The 24,675-nt window shown below is 46.3% G+C and overlaps 1 protein-coding gene across 4 annotated transcripts in view; it reads right to left on the bottom strand.

Moving 5' to 3' along the window:
- Window positions 1-24,675, bottom strand: part of LOC119955164 (aldo-keto reductase family 1 member D1-like) — a 97,526-nt gene that overhangs the window by 37,788 nt on the left and 35,063 nt on the right. For all 4 annotated transcript variants that reach the window (XM_038781122.1, XM_038781119.1, XM_038781120.1 and 1 more), the window contains exons 2-3: window positions 9,465-9,632; window positions 5,701-5,817 (exon numbers count right to left, since the gene is read on the bottom strand). In XM_038781122.1, the coding sequence (XP_038637050.1) occupies window positions 5,701-5,817; window positions 9,465-9,605 (258 nt within the window). In that variant the 5' untranslated portion in view covers window positions 9,606-9,632. The remainder of the gene's footprint in view (window positions 1-5,700; window positions 5,818-9,464; window positions 9,633-24,675) is intronic.

Genomic DNA, 24,675 nt, shown 5'->3' with positions numbered 1-24,675 from the left:
CGTCCCTGCTTCCCGCACCTCCTCCAGCAGCGAGTTCCAGGCACCCATTACCCTTGGTGTAAAAAACTTGCCTCGTACAACTCCTCTGAAGCTTGCCCCTCGTACTTTAAACCTACGCCCTTATTAATTGACCCTATTAATTGACCCTATTACATAGAACATAGAACGATACAGCGCAGTACAAGCCCTTCGGCCCTCAATGTTGCACCGACATGGAAAAAACTAAAGGCCATCTAACCTACACTATGCCATTATCATCCATATGCTTATCCAATAAACTTTTAAATGCCCTCAATGTTGGCGAGTTCACTACTGTTGCAGGTAGGGCATTCCACGGCCTCACCACTCTTTGCGTAAGAAACCCACCTCTGACCTCTGTCCTATATCTATTACCCCTCAATTTAAGGCTATGTCCCCTCGTGCTAGCCACCTCCATCCGCGGGAGAAGGCTCTCGCTGTCCACCCTATCTAACCCTCTGATCATTTTGTATGCCTCTATTAGGTCACCTCTTAACCTTCTTCTCTCTAACGAAAACAACCTCAAGTCCATCAGCCTTTCCTCATAAGATTTTCCCTCCGTACCAGGCAACATCCTGGTAAATCTCCTCTGCACCCGTTCCAAAGCTTCCACGTCCTTCCTATAATGAGGCGACCAGAACTGTACGCAATACTCCAAATGCGGCCGTACTAGAGTTTTGTACAACTGCAACATGACCTCATGGCTCCGGAACTCAATCCCTCTACCAATAAAGGCCAACACACCATAGGCCTTCTTCACAACCCTATCAACCTGGGTGGCAACTTTCAGGGATCTATGTACATGGACACCGAGATCCCTCTGCTCATCCACACTGCTAAGAATTTTACCATTAGCCAAATATTCCGCATTCCTGCTATTCTTTCCAAAGTGAATCACCTCACACTTCTCCACATTAAACTCCATTTGCCACCTCTCAGCCCAGCTCTGCAGCTTATCTATGTGCCTCTGTAACCTGCAACATCCTTCCGCACTGTCTACAATTCCACCGACTTTAGTGTCGTCTGCAAATTTACTTACCCATCCTTCTGCGCCCTCCTCTAGGTCATTTATAAAAATGACAAACAGCAACGGCCCCAGAACAGATCCTTGTGGTACACCACTCGTAACTGAACTCCATTCTGAACATTTCCCATCAACCACCACTCTCTGTCTTCTTTCAACTAGCCAATTTCTGATCCACATCTCTAAATCACCCTCAATCCCCAGCCTCCGTATTTTCTGCAATAGCCGACCATGGGGAACCTTATCAAATGCTTTACTGAAATCCATATACACCACATCAACTGCTCTACCCTCGTCAACCTGTTCAGTCACCTTCTCAAAGAACTTGATAAGGTTTGTGAGGCATGACCTACCCTTCACAAAACCATGCTGACTATCCCTAATCATATTATTCCGATCTAGATGATTATAAATCGTATCTTTTATAATCCTCTCCAAGACTTTACCCACCATAGACGTTAGGCTCACCAGCCTATAGTTACCGGGGTTATCTCTACTCCCCTTCTTGAACAAAGGGACCACATTTGCTATCCTCTGAACAAAGGGACCACATTTGCTATCCTATTAATTTTGTAGATTGGGAACAGTTGTTCTCAGGGAAATTCACAACAGTAATGTGGGGGTTGTGTAAGGAGCACTTGCTGCGAGTGCTGAATAGTTTTGTCCCTCTGAGACAAGGAAGGATTGGTAAGGTGAAGGAGCCTTGGATGACAAGAGAAGTGAAGCCAAGACAAAGAAGGGAGCTTACGTAAGGTTGAGGAAGCAAGGACCTGGCACGGCTCTAAAGGGTTACACGGTAGCCAGGAAGAAACTCAAAAATGGACTTCGGCGAGCTGGAAGGGGGCATGAAAAAGCCCTGGTGGGAAAGATTAGGGAAAACCCCAAGGCGTTCTACACTTAAGTGAGAAGTAAGAGGATGATCAGAGTGAGAGTAGGGCCGATCAGGGACAGTGGAGGGAACCTGTGCCTCGAGTGTCAGAAGGTAGGGGAGGCCCTAAATGAATTTTTAGCTTCAGTATTTACCAGAGAGAGGAACCTTGTTGCTCATGAGAACAGCGTGAACCAGGTTAATAGACTCGAACAGGTTGATATTAACAGGTCGGATATTAGAGGTCGGTAACCAGTGGTGTCCGGCAGGGATCTGTTCTGGGACCTCTGCTCTTTGTGGTTTTTATAAATTACTTGGATGAGGAACTGGAAGAGTGGGTTAATAAGTTTGCCGATGACATGAAGGTTGGTGGAGTGGTAGATAGTGTTGAGGGCTGTTGCAGGTTACAACAGGGCATTGACAGGATACAGAGCTGGGCTGAGAAGTGGCAGATGGAGTTTAACCCAGTTAAATGTTGTGATTCATTTTGGAAGGTCGAATTTGAATGCTGAATACAGGGTTAAAGGCAGGATTGTTGGAAGTGTGGAGGAACAGAGGGATCTTGGGGTCCATGTACATAGATCCCTCAAAGTTGCCACCCAGGTTGATATGGTTGTCAAGAAGGCATATGGTGTGTTGGCTTTCATTCACAGGGGTATTGGGGTTAAGAGCCGCGAGGTTTTGCTGCAGCTTTATAAAACCCTGGTTAAACCACACTTGGAATATTGTGTCCAGTTCTGGCCGCCTCATTATAGGAAGGATGTGGATGCTTTGGAGAGGGTACAGAGGAGATTTACCAGGATGCAGCCTGGACTGGAGGGCATGTCTTATGAAGAAAGGTTGAGGGAGCTAGGGCTTTTCTCACTGAAGCGAAGAAGGCAGAGAGGTGACTTGATATAGGTGTACAAGATGATGAGAGGCATGGATGGAATGGATAGCCAGAGACCTTTCACTAGGGCGGAAATGGCTGTCATGAGGGGATATAATTTTAAGGTAATTGGAGGAAAGTAAAGGAGAGATGTTAGAGGTAGGTCCTTTACACAGAGAGCGGTGGGTACGTGGAATGCACTGCTAGCGGAGGTGGTGGAGTCAGAGTCATTGGCAACATTTTAGTGACTCTTGGACAGGCACATGGACAGCAGTAAGTTGAAGGGGTGTAGATTAGGTTGATCTTGATTAGGATTAATGGTTAGCAGAACATCGTGGGCCGAAGGGCCTGTACTGTGCTGTACTGTTCTATGTTCTAAGTGCTATGTAAACTTCTTGCCCCATGGACCTTAAATCTATGCCCTCTGGTGACTGACCCCTCCACCCTGAAAAAGAGTGCCTGCCCATCCACTCTATCCATGCCTCTCATAATCTTGTCGACCTCGATCGGGTCACCCCTCAATCTCCGTCTTTCTAATTAGAACAGTCCGGGTCTATTCAGCCTCTCCACATAGCTAACACCCTCCAGACCAGGCAACATCCTGGTAAACCTCCTGTGTACCCCCTCTAAAACCTCCACATCCTTCTGGCAGTGTGGCGACCAGAATTGTGCACAATGTTCCAAGTGAGGCCTTACCAAGGTTCTATACAACTGCAGCATGACTTGCCAGTTTTGATTTTGATGCCCGATCCAATGAAGGCAAGCATTACGCATGCTTTCTTGACTACCTTGTCCACTTGTGTTGCCACCTTCAACGATCTGTAGACATGCATGCCCAAATCTCTCTGACTTTCTATATTCCTAAGAGTTTTGCCATTTACGTATATTTCCCCATCATGTTAGACCTATCAAAATGCATTATATAATAATAACAACCTTTTATTGCAACAAGTATGAAGTTACTGTGAAAAGCCCCTAGTTGCCACATTCCGGCGTCTGTTCGGGTAAAATGGTATGGGAATTGAACCTGCGCTGCTGGCCTTGTTCTGCATCACAAACCAGCTGTCTAGCCCACTGAGCTGAACCATTAGTGTCCAAAATTGCCCTTCGTGTTGGGTGGGGTTACTGGGTTATGGGGATAGGGTGGAGGTGTGGGCTTGGGTAGGGTGCTCTTTCAAAGAGCCGGTGCAGACTCGATGGGCCGAATGGCCTCCTTCTGCACTGTAAATTCTATGACTACATGAAATTTTTTCGGATTAAACTCCATTTGCATTTCTCTGACCAAATCCCCAATGTATCTATGTCCTGCCGTATCTTCTGACAATCCTCAAAACTCACTCCACCAACCTTGGTGACATCCACAAACTTATTAATCAGACCGGCTACATTTTCCTCCAAAGCGTTTATATACACTACAAACAACAGAGGCCCCAGCACAGATCCCTGTGGAACACCACTAGTCACAACCTTCCATTCAGAAAAACACCCTTCTACTGCTACCCTTTGCCTTCTGTGACTGAGCCAATTCTGTATCCATCTTACCATCCACCTCTGATCCTGTGTTACTTCACCTTTTGTAACAGTCTGCCATGAGGCACCTTGTTAAAGGCTTTACTGTAGTCCATGTAAACATCATCCACCGCCCTCCCCTCAATTAATCATCTTTTGTCACCTCCCTTTCACAAAACCATGCTGTCTGTCGTTTATGAGTCCATTTGTTTCCAAATGGGTATAAATCCTGTCCCTGAGAATTCTTTCCAATAAGGATTCATCTATTTCATAGAATTTACAGTGCAGAAGGAGGCCATTCGGCCCATTGAGTCTGCACCGGCTCTTGGAAAGAACTCCCTACCCAAGCCCACACCTCCACCCTATCCCCATAACCCAGTAACTCCACCCAACACTAAGGGCAATTTTAGACACTAAGGGCAATCTAGCATGGCCAACCACCTAACCTGCACATCTTTGGACTGTGGGAGGAAACTGGAGCACCCGAAAGAAACTCAGGCACATATGGGGAGAACATACAGACTCCGCATAGACTCCGTCAGGATGACCCATGAACAGTTGGAGAAGTTGTGAATTTCTTGAACTCCCCTTTATTTGCTGATGTGCTTTGGGTAATCAATCCCCCCATTTCACTCCATAGTCACATTAATAATGGTGCTTAGCCAGAAATTAATTATTTCCCCTCTTAACTTAAACCTATGCCCTCTGGTTCTTAATTCCCCAACTCTTGGAGAACGACTGAGTGCATTCACCCTATCCAAGCCTCTCATGATCACGCTCGAAAGAAAAATGTCCTACCCTGTCCAATCTCTCCCTATAACTCAGTTTCTTGAGTCCTGGCAACATCCTTGTAAATCTCTTCTGCACTCTCTCCAGTTGATAACATCTTGCCTGTGGCAAGGCAATCAAAACTGAACACAATATTTCAGATGTGGCCTCACCAACATCCTGTACAACTGCAACATAATTTAACAGTTATCGTATAACATATAATTATTCTTGGTGAATCAATGTGCGCCAGCCCAATGCTTGGTGCCTTCTTGGTGGATGGTCAGGAACATTGAGTGTGGCTCACATGCTAATCTGGATATTCCTATAGAAAACCGTTAACCTCAACACTCAGAGCTAAAAACATGGCAATTAGCCCAAATTCCTGTCCCTGATCGCAACCTATAGACATCACTGAGTTCACATGCATAGCCCCCTGTAGTTGAAATGCCTGCTGGTGCTTGTTGCCCAGATTTACCCATGACGAATGGAGATTGGGAATCAATGGCGGAGGTCAGCCAGCGCCTTGCAAATTGGACAGCCACAAGACGCGGCACCATCGAAGGGAAGGTAGGAAATCATGGGGAAGCAATGCGGAATGTTAATTGGGCAATCTCTTCAACACCATGTCAAATATTGACTCACCTTAAAAGCCAATGGAAGCTCAATGATGTACAGGTCGATATAATCAAAGTTTAAAAGTTTGAGGGATTTCTCCAGGCTGGGTCGTACCATCTCTGGTGGGTGAAAGGTGCTCCAGAGCTGAAAATATAAAGTTCATCCATCATACTGAGCAATACTGTCACATTCTGCAATACAGCATATTGTGAAAACTTCATAATATAACAGTTCACATTGTGCTTAATTGCAAACTGTATAGGTTTGTGCTGTGGGAGAGAGACGATAGCTGTCCAAATACAGGGAAATTTGGCTGTCTGGATTCAGAATTGGCTGGCAGAAAGAAGACAGTGAGTGGTACTGGATGGAAAGTATTCCGCCTGGAGGTCGGTGACCAGTGGTGTCCGGCAGGGATCTGTTCTGGGACCTCTGCTCTTTATGGTTTTTATAAATGACTTGGATGAGGAAGTGGAAGGGTGGGTTAGTAAGTTTGCAAACGACACGAAGGTTGGTGGAGTTGTAGATAGTGTCAAGGGTTGTTGCAGGTTACAACAAGACTTTGACAGGATGCAGAGCTGGGCTGAGAAGTGGCAGATGGAGTTTAACCCAGATAAATCGGAAGGTTGAATTTGAATGTTGAATATAGGGATAAAAGGCAGGATTCTTGGAAGTGTGGAGGAATAGAGGGGCCTTGGGGCCCAAGTACATAGATCGCTCAAAGTTGCCACCCAGGTTAATAGGGTTGTTAAGAAGGTGTACGGTGTGCTGGCTTTCATTAAAAGGGGAATTGAGTTTAAGAGCCGCAAGGTTTTGCTGGAGCTTTATAAGATTATCATAGAATTTACAGTGCAGAAGGAGGCCATTCAGCCCATTGAGTCTGCACCTGCTCTTGGAAAGAGCACTCCACCCAAGGTCAACACCTCCACCCTATCCCCATTACCCAGTAATCCCACCCAACACTAAGGGCAATTTTGGACACCAAGGGCAATTTATTATGGCCAATCCACCTAACCTGCACATCTTTGGACTGTGGGAGGAAACCGGAGCACCTGGAGGAAACCTGGGAGGATGTGCAGACTCCGCACAGACAGGGACCCAAGCTGGAATCGAACCTGGGACCCTGGAGCTGTGAAGCAATTGTGCTACCCACAATGCTACCGTGCGGCCCACAAAACCCTGCTAGACCACACTTGGAATATTGTGTCCAATTCTGGTGGCCTCATTATAGGAAGGATGTGGATGCTTTAGAGAAGGTGCAGAGGAGATTTACCACGATGCTGCCTGGACTGGGGAGCATAGCTTATGAAGAAAATTTGAGGGAGTTGGGGTTTTCTTACTGGGGCGTAAAAGGAAGAGAGGTGACTTGAGGTGTACAAGCTGATGAGACGCATGGATAGAATGGCTCATCGGAGACGTTTCCCCAGGGCGGAAATGGCTCTCACGAGGGGACATAATTTTAAAGGTGATGCAGGGGAGATGTCCAGAGGTGAGTTCTTTACACAGTGGTGGGTGTGTTGAATGCACTGCCAGCAGAGGTAGTGGAGTCAGTCATCGGGGACATTTTAGCGACTCTTGGACAGACACATGAATAGCAGTAAATTGAAGGGGTGTAGGTTAAGTTGAACTTAGATTAGGATAAATGGTTGGCACAACATCATGTGCCAAAGGGCCTATAATGTTCTGTATTGTTCTATGTTCTATAAATGTCACTGCCCAGCAGGACTAAATCTTGTCACCTGCAAAATGGTAGGTTCCATATCCACACACAAGCTGAGGTATTGGAGCTGTGACAAGGGCAAAATGAGACAGACCCAGAGCAAATTATGATTCAGTCAGTGTCCTGACTTAAAAGTGCAAGTGATTGGAATGCCTTCTGTAGCTGAACAGTCTGTTGAATCAGTGTTCATGTGAGTGGGTGACTGGAGAGTTGCCCAGTCTCTGTGCAATTTAAATCAATGCTCACAAGGAAGGAGGGAATTTGAAACAAAATGATTTGTTGAATCATTAAAAGTGTTTTATCAATACAAACTGCTGTTGTTGATGTTTATTCTGAGTTTGTTCTATTGGTTACTATTGGTTCCTGGCAAGGACTGGGAAATTCAACTGGGATTCCTGATTGTAGCTTGAAGAGTATGAGTTTGTGTACATGTTTGTGTGGTTGAGTGTGGTTGAATGTGTTTCGATGTATGTGAATGTGCATTCTGTGTTTATCTGTGTGAGCGAATGTGTGTCTGTACATATGCATGTGGGTGTATGTGAATGCATGTGTGTGTCTGTACAGATGGGAGAAATTGCAGAGGGAGGCAATTGCAGAGGGATGTGCGCAGCCAATGAGTGAGAATGAGATCGAGCACCTTTGATGGCTTCACAATACAAATCCAACCCAGCCAATTACCACCCTATCAGCCGACTCTCCACCATTAGCAAAGTGATGGAAGGAGTCATGAACACTGCTATCAAGTGGCACTTACACTGCAATAACCTGCTCATGGACGCTCAGTTTGGGTTCTGCCAAGGTCACTCAGCTCTGAACTTCATTGGAGCCTTGGTTCAAACATGGACAAAAAGGCTGAATGCCAGAGGTGAGGTGAGAGTGACTGCCCTTGACATCAATGCATCATTTGACCGAGTATGGCATCAAGGAGCCCTAGCTAAACTGGTCAACAGGAATCAGAGGGCAAACTCTCCATTTTTTGGATTCATATCTGGCACAAAGGAAGATGGTTGTGGTGGTTGGAGGTCAATCTTCTCAGCTTCAGGACATCACTGAAGGAGTTCCTCAGGGTAGTATCCCAGACCCAACCATTTTCAGCTGCTTCATCAATGACCTCCCTTCCATCCTAAGGCCAGAAATGGGGATGTTTGCGAATGACTGCACAATGAGCGGCATCATTCATGACTCCACAGATAATGAAGCAGTCCATGTCCAAATGCAGCAAGACCTGGACAATATCCAGGCTTGGGTTGACAAGTGTCAATTTACATTTGCGCCACACAAGTGCCAGGAAATGACCATCTCCTACAAGAGAGGGTCTAACCACCGCCCTTGACATTCAATGGCATTACCATTGCTGCATTTCCCACAATCAACATCCTGGGGATTATCATTGATCAGAAACTGAGCTGGACTAGCTACATTAATACTGTGGCTACCAGAGCAGGTCAAAGGCTAGGAATCCTATGGCGAGTAACTCACTTCCTAACCACCCAAAGCCTACCCATAATCTACAAGGCACAAGTCAGGAATGTAATGGAATACTTGCCTGGATGATTGGAGCTCCAACAATACTCAAGAAGCTCAACACCATCTAGGAAAAAGCTTGATTGCTCCCCCTTCCACAAACATTCAAACCCTGCACCACCAATGAACAGTGGCAGCCGTATGTACCTACTAGAAGATGCACTGCAGTAACTCACCAAGGTTCCTGAGGCAACTCCTTCCAAACCCACAACCACTACCATCTGGGAGGGCAAGAGCAGCAACTGCAGGCTCCCCTCTAAGGCACTCAATACCCTGACTTGGAAATATATTGCCGTTCCTTCACTGTCGCTGGGGAAACATTCTGGAACTCCTTCCTTAACAGCACAGTGGGTGTACTTACACTTCAAGGACTGCAGCAATTCAAGAAGGCAACTCACCACCACCTTCTGAAGGGCATCTAGGAAGGGCATTAAATGCTGGCCGGATCAGCGATGCCCAAATATTGTAAATGAATAAATGAGAAGGTGTAAAATGTGGGTGTAAGGAAGGAAGAGGAGAGAGAGCGAGAGAGCCTTGAAATGTTCATTACCTTGCCACAGTAATAGATGTCTTCACGCTTCACCGTACCATCAGCGACCTTTTCCTGAATCGCCTTTCCAATTTCACCTTCGTTACCGTAAATCCAGGCTCCATCAAAATGGCGGTAACCGACATCAATCGCTACTTTCATCGCATCGTAACATGTGTCCTTGGCAGTCTGTTTAATCGGGAATGTATCAGCACTTAAGAGCACAATTCATAAACTGATTCAAACTTACAGAAATCAATGCATTATTGTACTTTTAAAATGCGGTGGGAAATGATACACCACAGATTAGCATTATTTATGTATTATTTGTAACATTATTATCTTTTGTTGCTACTTTTAGTGATTTATATTTTGAGTGTAATTTTCCCTCAAAATTAGGAAGTGTAATTTTGGGCGTGGCATCGGTGCGCTTTGAGCCACTCCCCATGTGATACACTCCATGTCTTCCTTGCCAGGCACCTGATTTGCCCGACCCGGACTCAGCTGAGTACTGAGAGCTGTATTTAAATAGTTCCTCAGCGTTCACTCCCAGGCAAGGCAGGAGGATGGCCACAAGATGCACAGCGCCACGGTTTTTAGGGGGTGGCCTTACAAGGTATTTGGACATGGTGGAGGAGGGATGGTCTATCCGTGTGTTGTCGGGAGATCCCAGGCAACTTGGAAGACGGTGGCAGCTGCAGTCAGTTCTGACAACAGAGCCAGGAAACCCAGGAGGAGCTGTCAATGACATTCCTGCAACTGCAAGGCCAATTGTAGGATTCCCAAAGCCTTCAGTCGCAGGAGATGTTGCCAGCATTGCGTGGCACCCAGGCCAATACTACAAGGATGGCAACCGCAGTGGAAAGCCTGAGGCAGGACGGAGTATGTAAAGATGAGACGTGATTGTTCAGTTAGGGCGCTTGAGAGTTGCAAGTTAGCTAGGAAGGCTCTAAAGAGAGCTAAGAAGAGCCAGACGATGACTTGAGAAGTCTTTAGCAGGTAGGATCAAGGATAACCCTAAAACTTTCTATAGATATGTCAGGAATAAAAGAATGATTAAGGTAAGAGTAGGGCCAGTCAAGGACAGTAGTGGGAAGTTGTGCGTCGAGTCCAAGGAGACAGGAGAGGTGCTAAATGAGTATTTTTTCAGGAAAAAGACAAAGTTGTCGAGGAGAATACTGAGATACAGGCTACTAGACTAGAAGGGCTTGAGGCTCATAAGGAGGAGGTGTTAGCGATTCTGGAAAGTGTGAAAATAGATAAGTCCCCTGGACTGGATGGGATTTATCCTAGGATTCTCTGGGAAGCTAGGGAGGAGATTGCTGAGCCTTTGACTTTGATCTTTAAGTCATCTTTGTCTACAGGAATAGTGCCAGTAGACTGGAGGATAGCAAATGTTGTCCCCTTGTTCAAGAAGGGGAGTAGAGATAACCCCGGTAACTATAGACCAGTGAGCCTTACGTCTGTTGCGGGAAAAGTCTTGGAAAGATTTATAAGAGATAGGATGTATAATCATCTGGAAAGGAATAATTTGATTAGAGATAGTCAACATAGTTTTGTGAAGGGTAGGTCGTGCCTCACAAACCTCATTGAGTTCTTCGAGAAGGTGACTAAACAGGTGGATGAGGGTAAAGCAGTTGATGTGGTGTATATGGATTTCAGTAAAGCGTTTGATAAAGTTCCCCACCGTAGGCTATTGCAGAAAATACAGACGCATGGGATTCAGGGTGATTTAGCAGTTTGGATCAGGAATTGGCTAGCTGATAGAAGACAAAGGGTGGTGGTTGATGGGAAATGTTCTGACTGGTGTCCAGTTACTAGTGGTGTACCACAAGGATCTGTTTTGGGGCCGCTGCTGCTTGTCATTTTTATAAATGACCTGGAGGAGGGCGTAGAAGGATGGGTGAGTAAATGTGCAGATGACACTAAAGTCGGTGGAGTTGTGGACAGTGCAGAAGGATGTTACAAGATACAGGGGGACATATAGAAGCTGCAGAGCTGGGCTGACAGGTGGCAAATGGAGTTTAATGCAGAAAAGTGTGAGGTGATTCATTTTGAAAGGAATAACAGGAAGACAGAGTACTGGGCTAATGGTAAGATTCTTGGTAGTGTGGACGAGCAGAGAGATCTCGGTGTCCATGTCTATAGATCCCTGAAAGTTGCCACCCAGGTTGAGAGGGTTGTTAAGAAGGCGTACGGTGTGTTAGCTTTTATTGGTAGAGGAATTGAGTTTCGGAGACATGAGGTCATGTTGCAGTTGTACAAAACTCTGGTGCGGCCACATTTGGAGTATTGCGTGCAGTTCTGGTCGCCACATTATAGGAAGGATGTGGAAGCATTGGAAAGGGTACAGAGGAGATTTACAAGGATGTTGCCTGGTATGGAGGGAAGATCTTATGAGGAAAGGCTGAAGGACTTGAGGCTGTTTTCATTAGAGAGAAGGTTAAGAGGTGACTTAATTGAGGCATACAAGATGATCAGAGGATTAGATAGGGTGGACATTGAGAGCCTTTTTTGTCGGATGGTGATGTCCAGCACGAGGGGACAAAGCTTTAAATTGAGGGGAGATATATTTAGGACAGATGTCAGAGGTAGATTCTTTACTCAGAGAGTAGTAAGGGCGTGGAATGCCCTGCCTGCAACAGTAGTGGACTCGCCAACACTAAACGCATTCAAGTGGTCATTGGATAGACATATGGACGATAAGGGAATAGTGTAGAAGGACTTTAGAGGGGCTTCACAGGACGGCGCAACATCGAGGGCCAAAGGGCCTCTACTGCGCTGTAATGTTCTATGAGTCATGAATGATAGAGTTCAAGGCATGGAGCAGTGTCTGAGGACCCCTGTGGCACGCTGTGGTTAGCACTGCTGCCTCACAGCTCCAGGATCCCAGACTTAATTCCGGCCTCCGGTTACTGTCTGTGTGGAGTTTGCACCAGTCCTCCAGTTTCCTCCCGTTGTCCAAAGAAGTGCAGGTTAGGTGGATTTGCCATGCTAAATTGCCCTTGGTGTCCAAAAGGTTAGGTGAGTTACTGGGATAAGATGGAGGTGTATGGTTAAGTAGGGTGCTCTTTTCAAGGGCTGGTGCAGACCCGGGCCAAATGGCCTCCTTCTGCGCTGTAAATTCTATGATCTATGATATGACCACAGCTGAAGGCCTTGAGAGCATGGTCAAGTCACAGAGTGCCATTGCTGAGGGTTCCCAGAGCTAGGTGCAGACACAGAGCACCATCACTAAGGGCTTCAACATCAAGATGTAAATTATATTTGTCCTCCAGGCAGTACCAGGTGATGCAGATGCTTCTGGTGCTCACACCAGCTACCCCTCTGACCATACTACTGTAGGACAGAATCTACGTCTGACATCTGCCCAGGGTCCCGTGAACACGCAGCTGGGAAACCCATAGGCGGGGTATGCTGCCGGTGGGAAAAGTGAATTGCAACGGTCGAAAAATTCCAGCCTTGATTTACAACTTTATGCAGAAGTCATAAAGCTTGTTCATTGATGAGAGCGCAAATGAATTTCAAGAAGTGTCACAGAAGGTCAACCATTGCAGACACAGGTGGTGGCTGATACCCAAGAGAATCAATGGATGGGACGTCTGCCTTAGAAGGGCAAATCTTTTTGGCCTCTTGACTCGGGCATCCAGCTGGGAGGAAGGAGACTGTGGCAGTTAAGGGGAAAAGTGCGTATCATGCCAGAGAAGATGAGGAATAGGGGTAGAACCTGCATGCATGTGGGTCATAGAAGCATACAAGTGTGGACAACATGCAGTCAGCGGCAGAGTACAAGGTCAGGGGTTAGGAGGCAGTGCAGTACACACTGGGCTACAGTGGGTTTCTGTCATTTCCAGATATGTCCTTTGGATTTGGTCGACCCTTAGCTGAGTTAAGGGTCGACCAAATCCAAAGGACATATCTGGAAATGACAGAAACCCACTGTAGAAGAAGGTTGATGATGTTCCGAGCACAGGTAGTAGAGCGATGTGCCAAACAAAATCCAACAACACATTCTTCAAATCTGCATGCCCTCCTAGTGGCACTTAAGAAGACTGTGGTTATAAATTTTAAAGCTGCCAGACGTCTTCCACAGACTGTGACAGTCCACAACCAGCTGTCCACAAGTGCATCCGTTCAGATTCTATGCTTGCTAAGATATGAGGCACCATTGGATGTGTCAGCACAGACACAGAGGACTTCAGAAAAATCCCAGGCTTCCCTCAGGCACACCCGTGTCACTCTAAGGGCACCAGTTCATCAGCAGGAAACCCTTCCACTCCTTGAACATGCTCCTGTATGCATATGCACATAAGTCTGGAAGCTGCCATGATTTTCTTTATACTGAGCAAATCACAGCTGCCTTAGCTTTGACACATTGGCAAATGCGGTGGCACAGTGGGTAGCACTGCTGCCTCACAGCGTCGGGGACCCGGGTTCAATTCCAGCTTTGGGTGACTATCTGTGTGGAGTTTTCACTTTCTTCCCGTATCCGTGTGGGTTTCCTCCCACAATACAAAGGTATACAGGTTAGGTGGATTGGCCATGCTAAAATTGCCTCTTAGTGTCTAGGGATGTGCAGGTTAGATGGGGTTACAGAGATATTAGGAAAGGACGGGGAGAGGGCCTATGTAGGGTGCTCTTTCAGAGGGTTGGTGTAGACTCGATGGGGCAAATGGCTTCTTTCTGCACTGTCGGGATTCTATGGTTCCACAGCTCCATGCTTAGTTTCTGAAGGACAACGGGTGCCCCTTAAGGAGCTGACTGAAGACTCCGTTATGGTGGCTGTGCATAGAATCCGAAAGTAACAGCCCTGCATCACGATTGAGCAGGTTATCGGCATCTTGAAGATGCACATTAGATGTCTTGACCATTCTAAAGGATCACTGAGGTAATCTCCTGCCAGGGTCCCAAGTACTGTTGCCATGTGCTGCATGCTGCAAATTATGGTGCAGCAGAGTGGCCGACAACCAGACAGCACAGTAGGTAGTGTGAGTCACCCTGGTTAGCTGAGGTCTGTATAAAAGACAGACAGAAAGCGCACTCAGTAAGCTTTGCACAAGTCGAGAAGACACAGCCGGAGCGAATCACATCCAGAGTGGGAAGTTGGAACTTGGTAATTTGGTGCAGTGAGGTAATTTGGTGCAGAGTGGGAGAAGGTGCTTTTTCTCTACTGTTTTGTTCTCTCTCTTTCTTCTGGCCTGTAACTTTTAATCTGCAGGGAGAGAACCAGGGAGCATCTGAGACCCTGGGTGAATTCTCCCAGTGAGCCAGAGAAGACACAGCCAGAGTGAGGCACAACCAAGAGTGAGTTTGGGAATTTAAAGCTAGGTGGGAATTCGAAGCTGGGTGGGAAGGATGTGCTTTTAACCCTGGTAAGTGACTGGTAAGTAGTTTTTCTTTTCATTGTCTAATTTATTTATTTTTCTTTCGTTTTTTTGAAATTGTAGTTGTATAAGTTTACCTAAGGTTTAAGACATGGCAGGAGATCCCAGACCCACGTCATGCTCCTCGTGTGCGATGTGGGAGCTCAGGGACATGTCCACTGTCCCTGGCTCCTTCACGTGCAAGAAGTGTGTTCAGTTCCAGCTCCTGTTAGACCACTTCACGGCTCTGGAGCTGCGGAAGGACTCACTTTGGAGCATCCGCGATGCTGAGGACGTCGTGGATAGCACGTTTAGCGACTTGGTCACACCGCAGGTGAAAGTTACTGAGGGAGATAGAAAATGGGTGAACAAAAGACAGAGCAAGAGTAGGAAGGCAGTGCAGGTGTCCCCTGCGGTCATCTCCCTGCAAAACAGATATACCGCTTTGGATACTGTTGAGGGAGATGGCTCACCAGGGGAAGGCAGCAGCAGCCAGGTTCATGGCACCGTGGCTGGCTCTGCTGCACAGCAGGGGAGGAAGAAAAATGGCAGGGCTATAGTGATAGGGGACTCAATCATAAGAATAGACAGGCGGTTCTGCGGACGCAATCGAGACTCCAGGATGGTATGTTGCCTCTCTGGTGCAAGGGTCAAGGATGTCTCGGAGCGGCTGAAGGACATTCTGGGGGGGGGGGGGGGGGGGGGGAAGGGAGGGTGAACAGCCAGCTGTCGTGGTGCAGATAGGCACCAACAATATAGGTAAAAAAGCGGGATGTGGTCCTACAAACTGAATTCAGGGAGTTAAGAGTTAAACTAAAAAGTAGGACCTCAAAAGGTAGTAATCTCAAGATGCTACCAGTGCCACGAGCTAGTCAGAGGAGGAATGTCAGGATAGATAAGATGAATGCTTGGCTCGAGAGATGGTGCAAGAGGGAGGGATTCAAATTCCTGGGACATTGGAACCAGCTCTGGGGGAGGTGGGACCAGTACAAACCGGACGGTCTGCCCCTGGGCAGGACTGGAACCGATGTCCTAGGGGGGATGTTTGCTAGAGCTGTTGGGGAGGGTTTAAACTAATGTGGCAGGGGGATGGGAACCGATGCATTAAGTTGGAAGGTAGTAAAACAGGGACAGAAGCAAAAGGAAATAAGGGGGAAAGTGGAAGGCAGAGAAGCCATAGTCAAAAATCAATAAGGGTGACAGTACAAGGTACAGTGACTGAGGGGAGCTCAGTGAATAGGCCCAGTAATACTAAAAGGAATAAAACTGGAGATGTTAAGATTCAAAACAGAGGTAAAAAAAACAACATCAGTGTACTTTACCTGAATGCTCGTAGTATTCGGAATAAAGTAAATGAGTTGATGGCGCAAATCATCGTGAATGACTATGATTTAGTGGCCATTACTGAAACATGGTTAAAGGATGGTCACGACTGGGAGTTAAATATCCAAGGGTATCAAACTATTCGGAAGGACAGAGTGGATGGTAAGGGAGGTGGTGTAGCTCTGTTATTTAAGGATGACATCCGGGCAATAGGAAGGGATGACATCGGTGCTATGGAGTATCTGGTTGAATCCATTTGGGTGGAAATCAGGAATAGTAAGGCGAAAAAGTCACTGATAGGAGTAGTCTATAGGCCACCAAATAACGTTATGGTGGGGCAGGCAATAAACAAAGAAATAACTGATACATGTAGAAATGGTACAGCAGTTATCATGGGGGATTTTAATCTACATGTCGATTGGTTTAACCAGGTCGGTCAAGGCAACCTTGAGGACGAGTTTACAGAATGTATCTGCGATAGTTTCCTAGAACAGTATGTAATGGAACCTACGAGGGAACAAGCGGCCCTCGATCTGGTCCTGTGTAATGAGATAGGATTGATTCATGATCTCATAGTTAGGGATCCTCTCTGCAGGAGCGAGGAGCTGGTTTAGCTCACTCAGCTAAATCGCTGGCTTTTAAAGCAGACCAAGCAGGCCAGCAGCACGGTTCGATTCCCGTACCAGCCTCCCTGGACAGGCGGCGGAATGTGGCGACTAGGGGCTTTTCACAGTAACTTCATTGAAGCCTACTCGTGACAATAAGCGATTTTCATTTTCACAATATAGCGGAATTTAAAATACAGATGGAGGGTGAGAAGGTAAAATCAAATACTAGTGTTTTGTGCTTAAACAAAGGAGATTACAATGGGATGAGAGAAGACCTAGCTAAGGTTGACTGGGAGCAAATACTTTATGGTTGAGGAACAGTGGAGAACCTTCCAAGCAATTTTTCACAGTGCTCAGCAAAGGTTTATACCAACAAAAAGGAAGGACGGTAGAAAGAGGGAAAATCGACCTTGGATAACTAAGGAAATAAGGGATTCAAATTGAAGGAAAAAGCATACAAAGTGGCAAAGATTGCTGGGAGACTAGAGGATTGGGAAATCTTTAGGGGGCAACAGAAAGCTACTAAAAAAGCTATAAAGAAGAGTAAAATAGATTATGAGAGTAAACTTGCTCAGAATATAAAAACAGACAGTAAACGTTTCTACAAATATATTAAACAAAGAAGAGTGGCTAAGGTAAATATTGTTCCTTTAGAGGATGAGAAAGGAGTTTTAAAAATGGGAGATTATTTGGGTCGGTCTTCACAGGCGAAGACACAAATAACATGCCAGTGACTGATAGAAATGAGGCTATGACAGGTGAGGACCTTGACAGGATTGTTATCACTAAGGAGGTAGTGATGGGCAAGCTAATGGGGCTAAAGGTGACAAGTCTCCTGGCCCTGATGGAACGCATCCCAGAGTGCGAAAAGAGATGGCTAGGAAAATTGCAAATGCACTAGTGATAATTTACCAATGGATGTGGTATATCTGGATTTCCAGAAAGCCTTTGACAAGGTGCCACACAAAAGGTTACTGCATTAGATATAATGCATGGCATTAAGGGTAAAGTAGTAGCATGGATAGAGGATTGGTGAATTAATAGAAAGCAAAGAGTGGGGATTAATGGGTGTTTCTCTGGTTGGCAATCAGTAGCTAGTGGTATCCCTCACGGATCCGTGTTGGGCCCACAATTATTCACAATTTACGCAGATGATTTGGAGTTGGAGACCAAGGGCAATGTGTCCAAGTTTGCAGATCACACTAAGATGAGTGGTAAAGCGAAAAGTGCAGAGGATACTGGAAGTCTGCAGAGGGATTTGGATAGGTTAGGTGAATGGGCTAGGGTCTGGCTGATGGAATACAATGTTGACAAATGTGAGGTTATCCATTTTGGTAGGAATAACAGCAAACGGGGTTATTATTTAAATGATAAAATATTAAAGCATGCTGCTGTGCAGAGAGACCTGGGTGTGCTAGTTGGTTTACAGGTGCAACAGGTGATTAAGAAGGCAAATGGAATTCTGTCCTTCATTGCTAGAGGGATGGAGTTTAATACTAGGGAGGTTATGCTGCAATTGTATAAGGTGTTAGTGAGGCCACACCTGGAGTATTGTGTTCAGTTTTGGTCTCCTTACTTGAGAAAGGACGTACTGGCGCTGGAGGGTGTGCAGAGGATATTCACTAGGTTAATCCCAGACCTGAAGGGGTTGAATTACGAGGAGAGGTTGAGTCGACTGGGACTGTACTCATTGGAATTTAGAAGGATGAGGGGGAATCTTATAGAAACATATAAAATTATGAAGGAAATAGATAGGATAGATGCGGGAAGGTTGTTTCCACTGGCGGGTGAAAGCAGAACTAGGGGGCATAGCCTCAAAATAAGGGGAAGTAGATTTAGGACTGAGTTTAGGAGGAACTTCTTCACCCAAAGGTTTGTGAATCTATGGAATTCCTTGCCCAGTGAAGCAGTTGAGGCTCATTCATTAAATGTTTTTAAGGTAAAGATAGATAGTTTTTTGAAGAATAAAGGGATTAAGGGTTATGGTGTTCGGGCCGGAAAGTGGAGCTGAGTCCACAAAAGATCAGCCATGATCTCATTGAATGGCGGAGCAGGCTCGAGGGGCCAGATGGCCTACTCCTGCTCCTAGTTCTGATGTTCTCGTGTTCTTATAAACCGGTGGCATGGTAAGGTCAACTCAACTGAAGAATAATGAGGAACAGATGGAGATGGAGCAGGACGCCATGCAGGATAATGGAGTTGACACAGAAAACGAGGAAGGATGACAATGGGAGACTCCTGGGGGCAGACTCATGCACCTATGGCAGATTCCTTAAAGGAAGGGTAATCGGGAGATAATTGGAGGCGGCAGCAGAGTGGTATGATCACTGGAATAATGATCCAGGGCAATCCGGTGGGGGGGGGGGGGGGGGGGGGGGGGGTTAGAGCAATCCTATGCTTATGGTTGGCAGGTTTAAATTGCACCACAACAGACAATGAAAATTACATTTTTAAATACCTTGTACTAAAAAAATCTCATCATGGAATGATAGAATTATACAGTACAGAGGGAGGCCATTCAACTATACTGTCTTTACTGGCTCCTAAAAGAGTACCAAGCTAGTCCTATTCCCCATCCCTGGACGAGATCTCTGATCATGCGGCTTATGTCCCCATGCCCGCAAGAAAACGCGCGCGAATCTGGAGAAAGTCCAGAGTCATTTTCCGTTTTGCAGGAGGCTAGCAAAACTGCCGGTTTTGGCTGCCGATACCGGTGATCAACTCCCATACCTGGTCTGCTTGTAACCATGTCTCAGTAATCGCCACCAAATCATACACTTTGTCTCTATTTACACTGTTAACTCAGTAATTTGTTCTGAATTTAGACACAAAGCCTACTATCAAATTTCCCTATTCTGGTCTAATGTTTGGTGCAAAATGACATTCACACGTTCTCTCTGTTCCTGTCATTGTGTTGTAACAATCCACCTCATCATTTACCTTCATTCTTATCTGCTCTTTTAACTTTGATTTTCTAATTTTCCATGCAACCGAACCCCCCCCCCCCCCCCCCCCCCCCCCCCCCCCCCCCCCACCTCCCTAATATTTGGTTAAAAGCACAATCTAGTTATGTGAATTGCCAGGACTCTGGTCCCAGCATGATTGAAGTAAAGAACATCCCAACTGAACAGCTCCCTCTTTCCCCAGTACTGGTGCCAATGTCTCATGAATTCAAACCAATTTCCCCCACACCAACCTTTACCTCTTTATTTTTTTTGACCCGATGACAATTAGCTCATGGCTCAGGTGGTATCCGGAGATATTACCTTTTTGGCTCTGGTTTTTAATATAGCCCCTAACCGCTCATATTCCCTCAACAGAATCTCTATTCTTGTTCTACCTATGTCGTTGATACCTATGTGGACCATGCTGACTGGTTCTTTAAGCTTTCAGGAGCGTGGAGTGTGCTTTTTTTCAGCGAGAGCAGTAACCAGGGGGCTGTTGGAAAGGTAAGTTTTCTTATTTTAAAAACTTACCTTGCAGGAGCGGTGAAAGGGAGGAGCTGAGTGGGAGCGGCCGAATTGCGCTCTGGGAAGGTGAGTGAACTGATATATTTGGGCAGCGGCTAAACCCGAGACACTACATGTGTAGTGTCGCCCATTTGCCCTCCTCCTCTAACCAAAAAAAAAGACCGTTGTGATAAGGAGCAGCAGCCTTAAGATTTTCGGCGGGAGCAGTGGCGAGGGGTCGTTGGGAAGGTAAGCTTACCTCTTTAAAACTTAAAAAACTTACTTTGAAGAGTGACATCACAGCAAAGCAGTGACCCGATTGGCTGGTAAGGAATGTGCTCCAATTAGCAACAGCTGGGAGAAATTTAACTCTTTGTGTTGGTGAGTATTGTGATTGGTAAGTTAAATCTTTATTCCTTTCACTAATTAATTATTTGATATTATATTTGTAGTCAGTTAAGGAAAAGGGTAAAAATGGCAGGAGATCCCAGACCCGTGTTATGCTCCTCGTGCTCAATGTGGGAGTTCAGGGACGTGGCCGATGCCCCTGACTCCTTCATGTGCGGGAAGTGTCCAGCTGCAGCTCCTGTTAGACCGCATGACGGCTCTGGAGCTGCGGCTGGACTCACTTTGGAGTATCCGCGATGCTGAGGAGGTTGTGGATAGCACGTTCAGTGAGTTGGTCACACCGCAGATTAGGATTGGTGAGGGAGACAGGGAATGGGTGACCAAAAGGCAGAGAAAGAGCAGGAAGGCAGTACAGGTGTCCGCTGCGGTCATCTCCCCCCAAAACAGGTATACCGTTTTGGATACTGTTGGGGAGATGACTCACCAGGGGAAGGCAGTAGTAGCCAGGCTCATGGCATCATGGCTGGCTCTGCTGCACAGAAGGGCGGGAAAACGACTGGCAGGGCTATAGTCATAGGGGATTCAATTGTAAGGGGAGTAGACAGGTGTTTCTGTGGTCAAAAACAAGACTCCCGAATGGCATGTTGCCTCCCGGGTGCTCGGGTCAGGGATGTCTCAGATCGGCTGCAGGACATACTGAAGGGGGAGGGTGAACATCCAGTTGTCATGGTGCATATAGGCACAAACGATATAGGTGAAAAAACAAATGAGGTCCTACAATCAGAATTTTGGGAGTTAGGAGATAATTAAAAAGTAGGACCTCAAAGGTAGTAATCTCAGGATTGCTACCAGTGCCACGAGACAGTCAGAGTAGAAATTCAAGAATAGTCAGAATGAATACGTGGCTTGAGAGATGGTGCAGGAGGGAGGGGGTTCAGATTTTTGGGACATTGGAACCGGTTCTGGGGGCGATGGGACCATTACAAACTGGATGGTCTACACCTGGGCAGGACTGGAACCAATATCCTCGGGGTGCTTTTGCTAACACTGTTGGGGAGGTTTTAAACTAATGTGGCAGGGGGATGGGAACCAGATTAGGACGTTAGAGGTCAGTAAAGAGGCAGCAACTAAAGCCAGTAAGGTACTAGATAATAAACTCAATGTGACTAAGGGGAAGAGTAGACAGGGAAGAGATGATGAATGCAAAGGGACTGGTAGTCTGAGGTGCATTTGTTTTAATGCGAGATGTGTAGCAGGTAAGGCAGATGAACTTAGGGCTTGGATTAGTAGCTGGGTATATGATAGATAGAGATAGAGATAGATAGAGAAATACAGCACAGAACAGGCCCTTCAGCCCACGATGTTGCGCCGAACTTTTGTCCTAGGTTAATCATAGAATTTTGGACAATTTTTCATGGCCAATCCACCCAACCTGCACATCTTTGGACTGTGGGAGGAAACCGGAGTACCCGGAGGAAACCCACGCAGTCACGGGGAGGATGTGCAGACTCCACACAGATAGTGACCCAAGTCGAAATCGAACTTGGGACCCTGGAGCTGTGAAGCAATTGTGCTATCCACAGCGCTGCCCTTAAGAAGTTAACCTACACTCCATTATTCTACCCTAATCCATGTACCTATCCAATAGCCGCTTGAAGGTCCCTCACGTTTCCGACTCAACTACTTCCACAGGCAGTGCATTCCATGCCCCCACTACTCTCTGGGTAAAGAACCTACCTCTGACATCCCCTCTATATCGTCCACCATTTATCTTAAATTTATGTCCCCTTGTAATCGTGTGTTCCACCCGGGGAAAAAGTCTCTGACTGTTTACTCTATCTATTCCCCTGATCGTCTTATAAACCTCTATCAAGTCGTCCCTCATCCTTTTCCGTTCTAATGAGAAAAGGCCCAGCACCCTCAACCTTTCCTCGTATGACCTACTCACCATTCCAGGCAACATCCTGGTAAATCTCCTTTGCACCTTTTCCAAAGCTTCCACATCCTTCCTAAAATGAGGCAACCAGGAACTGCACACAGTACTCCAAATGTGGCCTGACCAAGGTTTTGTACAGCTGCATCATCACCTCACGGCTCTTAAATTCAATCCCTCTGCTAATGAATGCTAGCACACCATAGGCCTTCTTCACAGCTCTATCCACTTGAGTGGCAACTTTTAAAGATCTATGAACATAGACCCCAAGATCTCTCTGCTCCTCCACATTGCCAAGAACCCTACCGTTAACCCTGTATTCCGCATTCATATTTGTCCTTCCAAAATGGATAACCACACACTTGTCAGGGTTAAACTCCATCTGCCACTTCTCAGCCCAGCTCTGCAGTCTATCTATGTCTCTTTGAAGCCGACAACAGCCCTCCTTACTATCCACAACTCCACCCATCTTCGTATCGTCTGCAAATTTACTGACCCACCCTTCAACTCCCTCATCCAAGTCGTTAATGAAAATCACAAACAGCAGAGGACCCAGAACTGATCCCTGCCACTGATAACTGGGCTCCAGGCTGAATATTTGCCATCCACCACCACTCTCCTTCTTCTATCGGTTAGCCAGTTTGTTATCCAACTGGCCAAATTTCCCACTATCCCATGCCTCCTTGCTTTCTGCACAAGCCTACAATGGGGAACCTTATCAAATGCCTTACTAAAATCCATGTACACTACATCCACTGCTTTACCTTCATCCACATGCTTGGTCACCTCCTCAAAGAAGTCAATAAGACTTGTAAGGCAAGACCTACCCCTCACAAATCCGTGCTGACTATCCCTAATCAAGCAGTGCCTTTCCAGATGCTCAGAAATCCTATCCCTCAGTACCCTTTCCATTACTTTGCCTACCACCGAAGTAAGACTAACTGGCCTGTAATTCCCAGGGTTAACTCTATTCCCTTTTTTGAACAGGGGCACGGCATTCGCCACTCTCCAATCCTCTGGTACATAGAACATAGAACATAGAACGATACAGCGCAGTACAGGCCCTTCGGCCCACAATGTTGCACCGACATGGGAAGTCAAAAACTAAAGGCCATCTAACCTACACTATGCCATTATCATCCATATGCTTATCCAATAAACTTTTAAATGCCCTCAATGTTGGCGAGTGCACTACTGTTGCAGGTAGGGCATTCCACGGCCTCACCACTCTTTGCGTAAAAAACCTACCTCTGACCTCTGTCCTATATCTATTACCCCTCAATTTAAGTCTATGTCCCCTCGTGCTAGCCACCTCCATCTGCGGGAGAAGGCTCTCACTGTCCACCCTATCTAACCCTCTGATCATTTTGTATGCCTCTATTAAGTCACCTCTTAACCTTCTTCTCTCTAACGAAAACAACCTCAAGTCCATCAGCCTTTCCTCATAAGATTTTCCCTCCATACCAGGCAACATCCTGGTAAATCTCCTCTGCACCCGTTCCAAAGCTTCCACGTCCGTCCTATAATTAGGCGACCAGAACTGTACGCAATACTCCAAATGCGGCCGTACCAGAGTTTTGTACAGCTGCAACATGACCTCATGGCTCCAGAACTCAATCCCTCTACCAATAAAGGCCAACAGACCATAGGCCTTCTTCACAACCCTATCAACCTGGGTGGCAACTTTCAGGGATCTATGTACATGGACACCGAGACCCCTCTGCTCATCCACACTACCAAGAATTTTACCATTAGCCAAAGAGTCGGCATTCCTGTTATTCTTTCCAAAGTGAATTACCTCACTCTTCTCTACATTAAACACCATTTGCCACCTCTCAGCCCAGCTCTGCAGCTTATCTATGTCCCTCTGTAACCTGCAACATCCTTCCACACTGTCTACAACTCCACCGACTTTAGTGTCGTCTGCAAATTTACTCACCCAACCTTCTGTGCCCTCCTCTAGGTCATTTATAAAAATGACAAACAGCAACAGCCCCAGAACAGATCCTTGTGGTACGCCACTCGTAACTGAACTCCATTCTGAACATTTGCCATCAACCACCACCCTCTGTCTTCTTTCAAATAGCCAATTTCTGATCCACATCTCTGAATCACCCTTAATCCCCAGCCTCAGTATTTTCTGCAATAGCCGACCGTGGGGAACCTTATCAAACGCTTTACTGAAATCCATATACACCACATCAACTG

This window comes from Scyliorhinus canicula, chromosome 20 (assembly GCF_902713615.1).
Source record: "Scyliorhinus canicula chromosome 20, sScyCan1.1, whole genome shotgun sequence".
In the NCBI taxonomy this organism is placed as follows: domain Eukaryota; kingdom Metazoa; phylum Chordata; class Chondrichthyes; order Carcharhiniformes; family Scyliorhinidae; genus Scyliorhinus; species Scyliorhinus canicula.
This window is presented reverse-complemented; position numbering and strand designations above follow the sequence as displayed.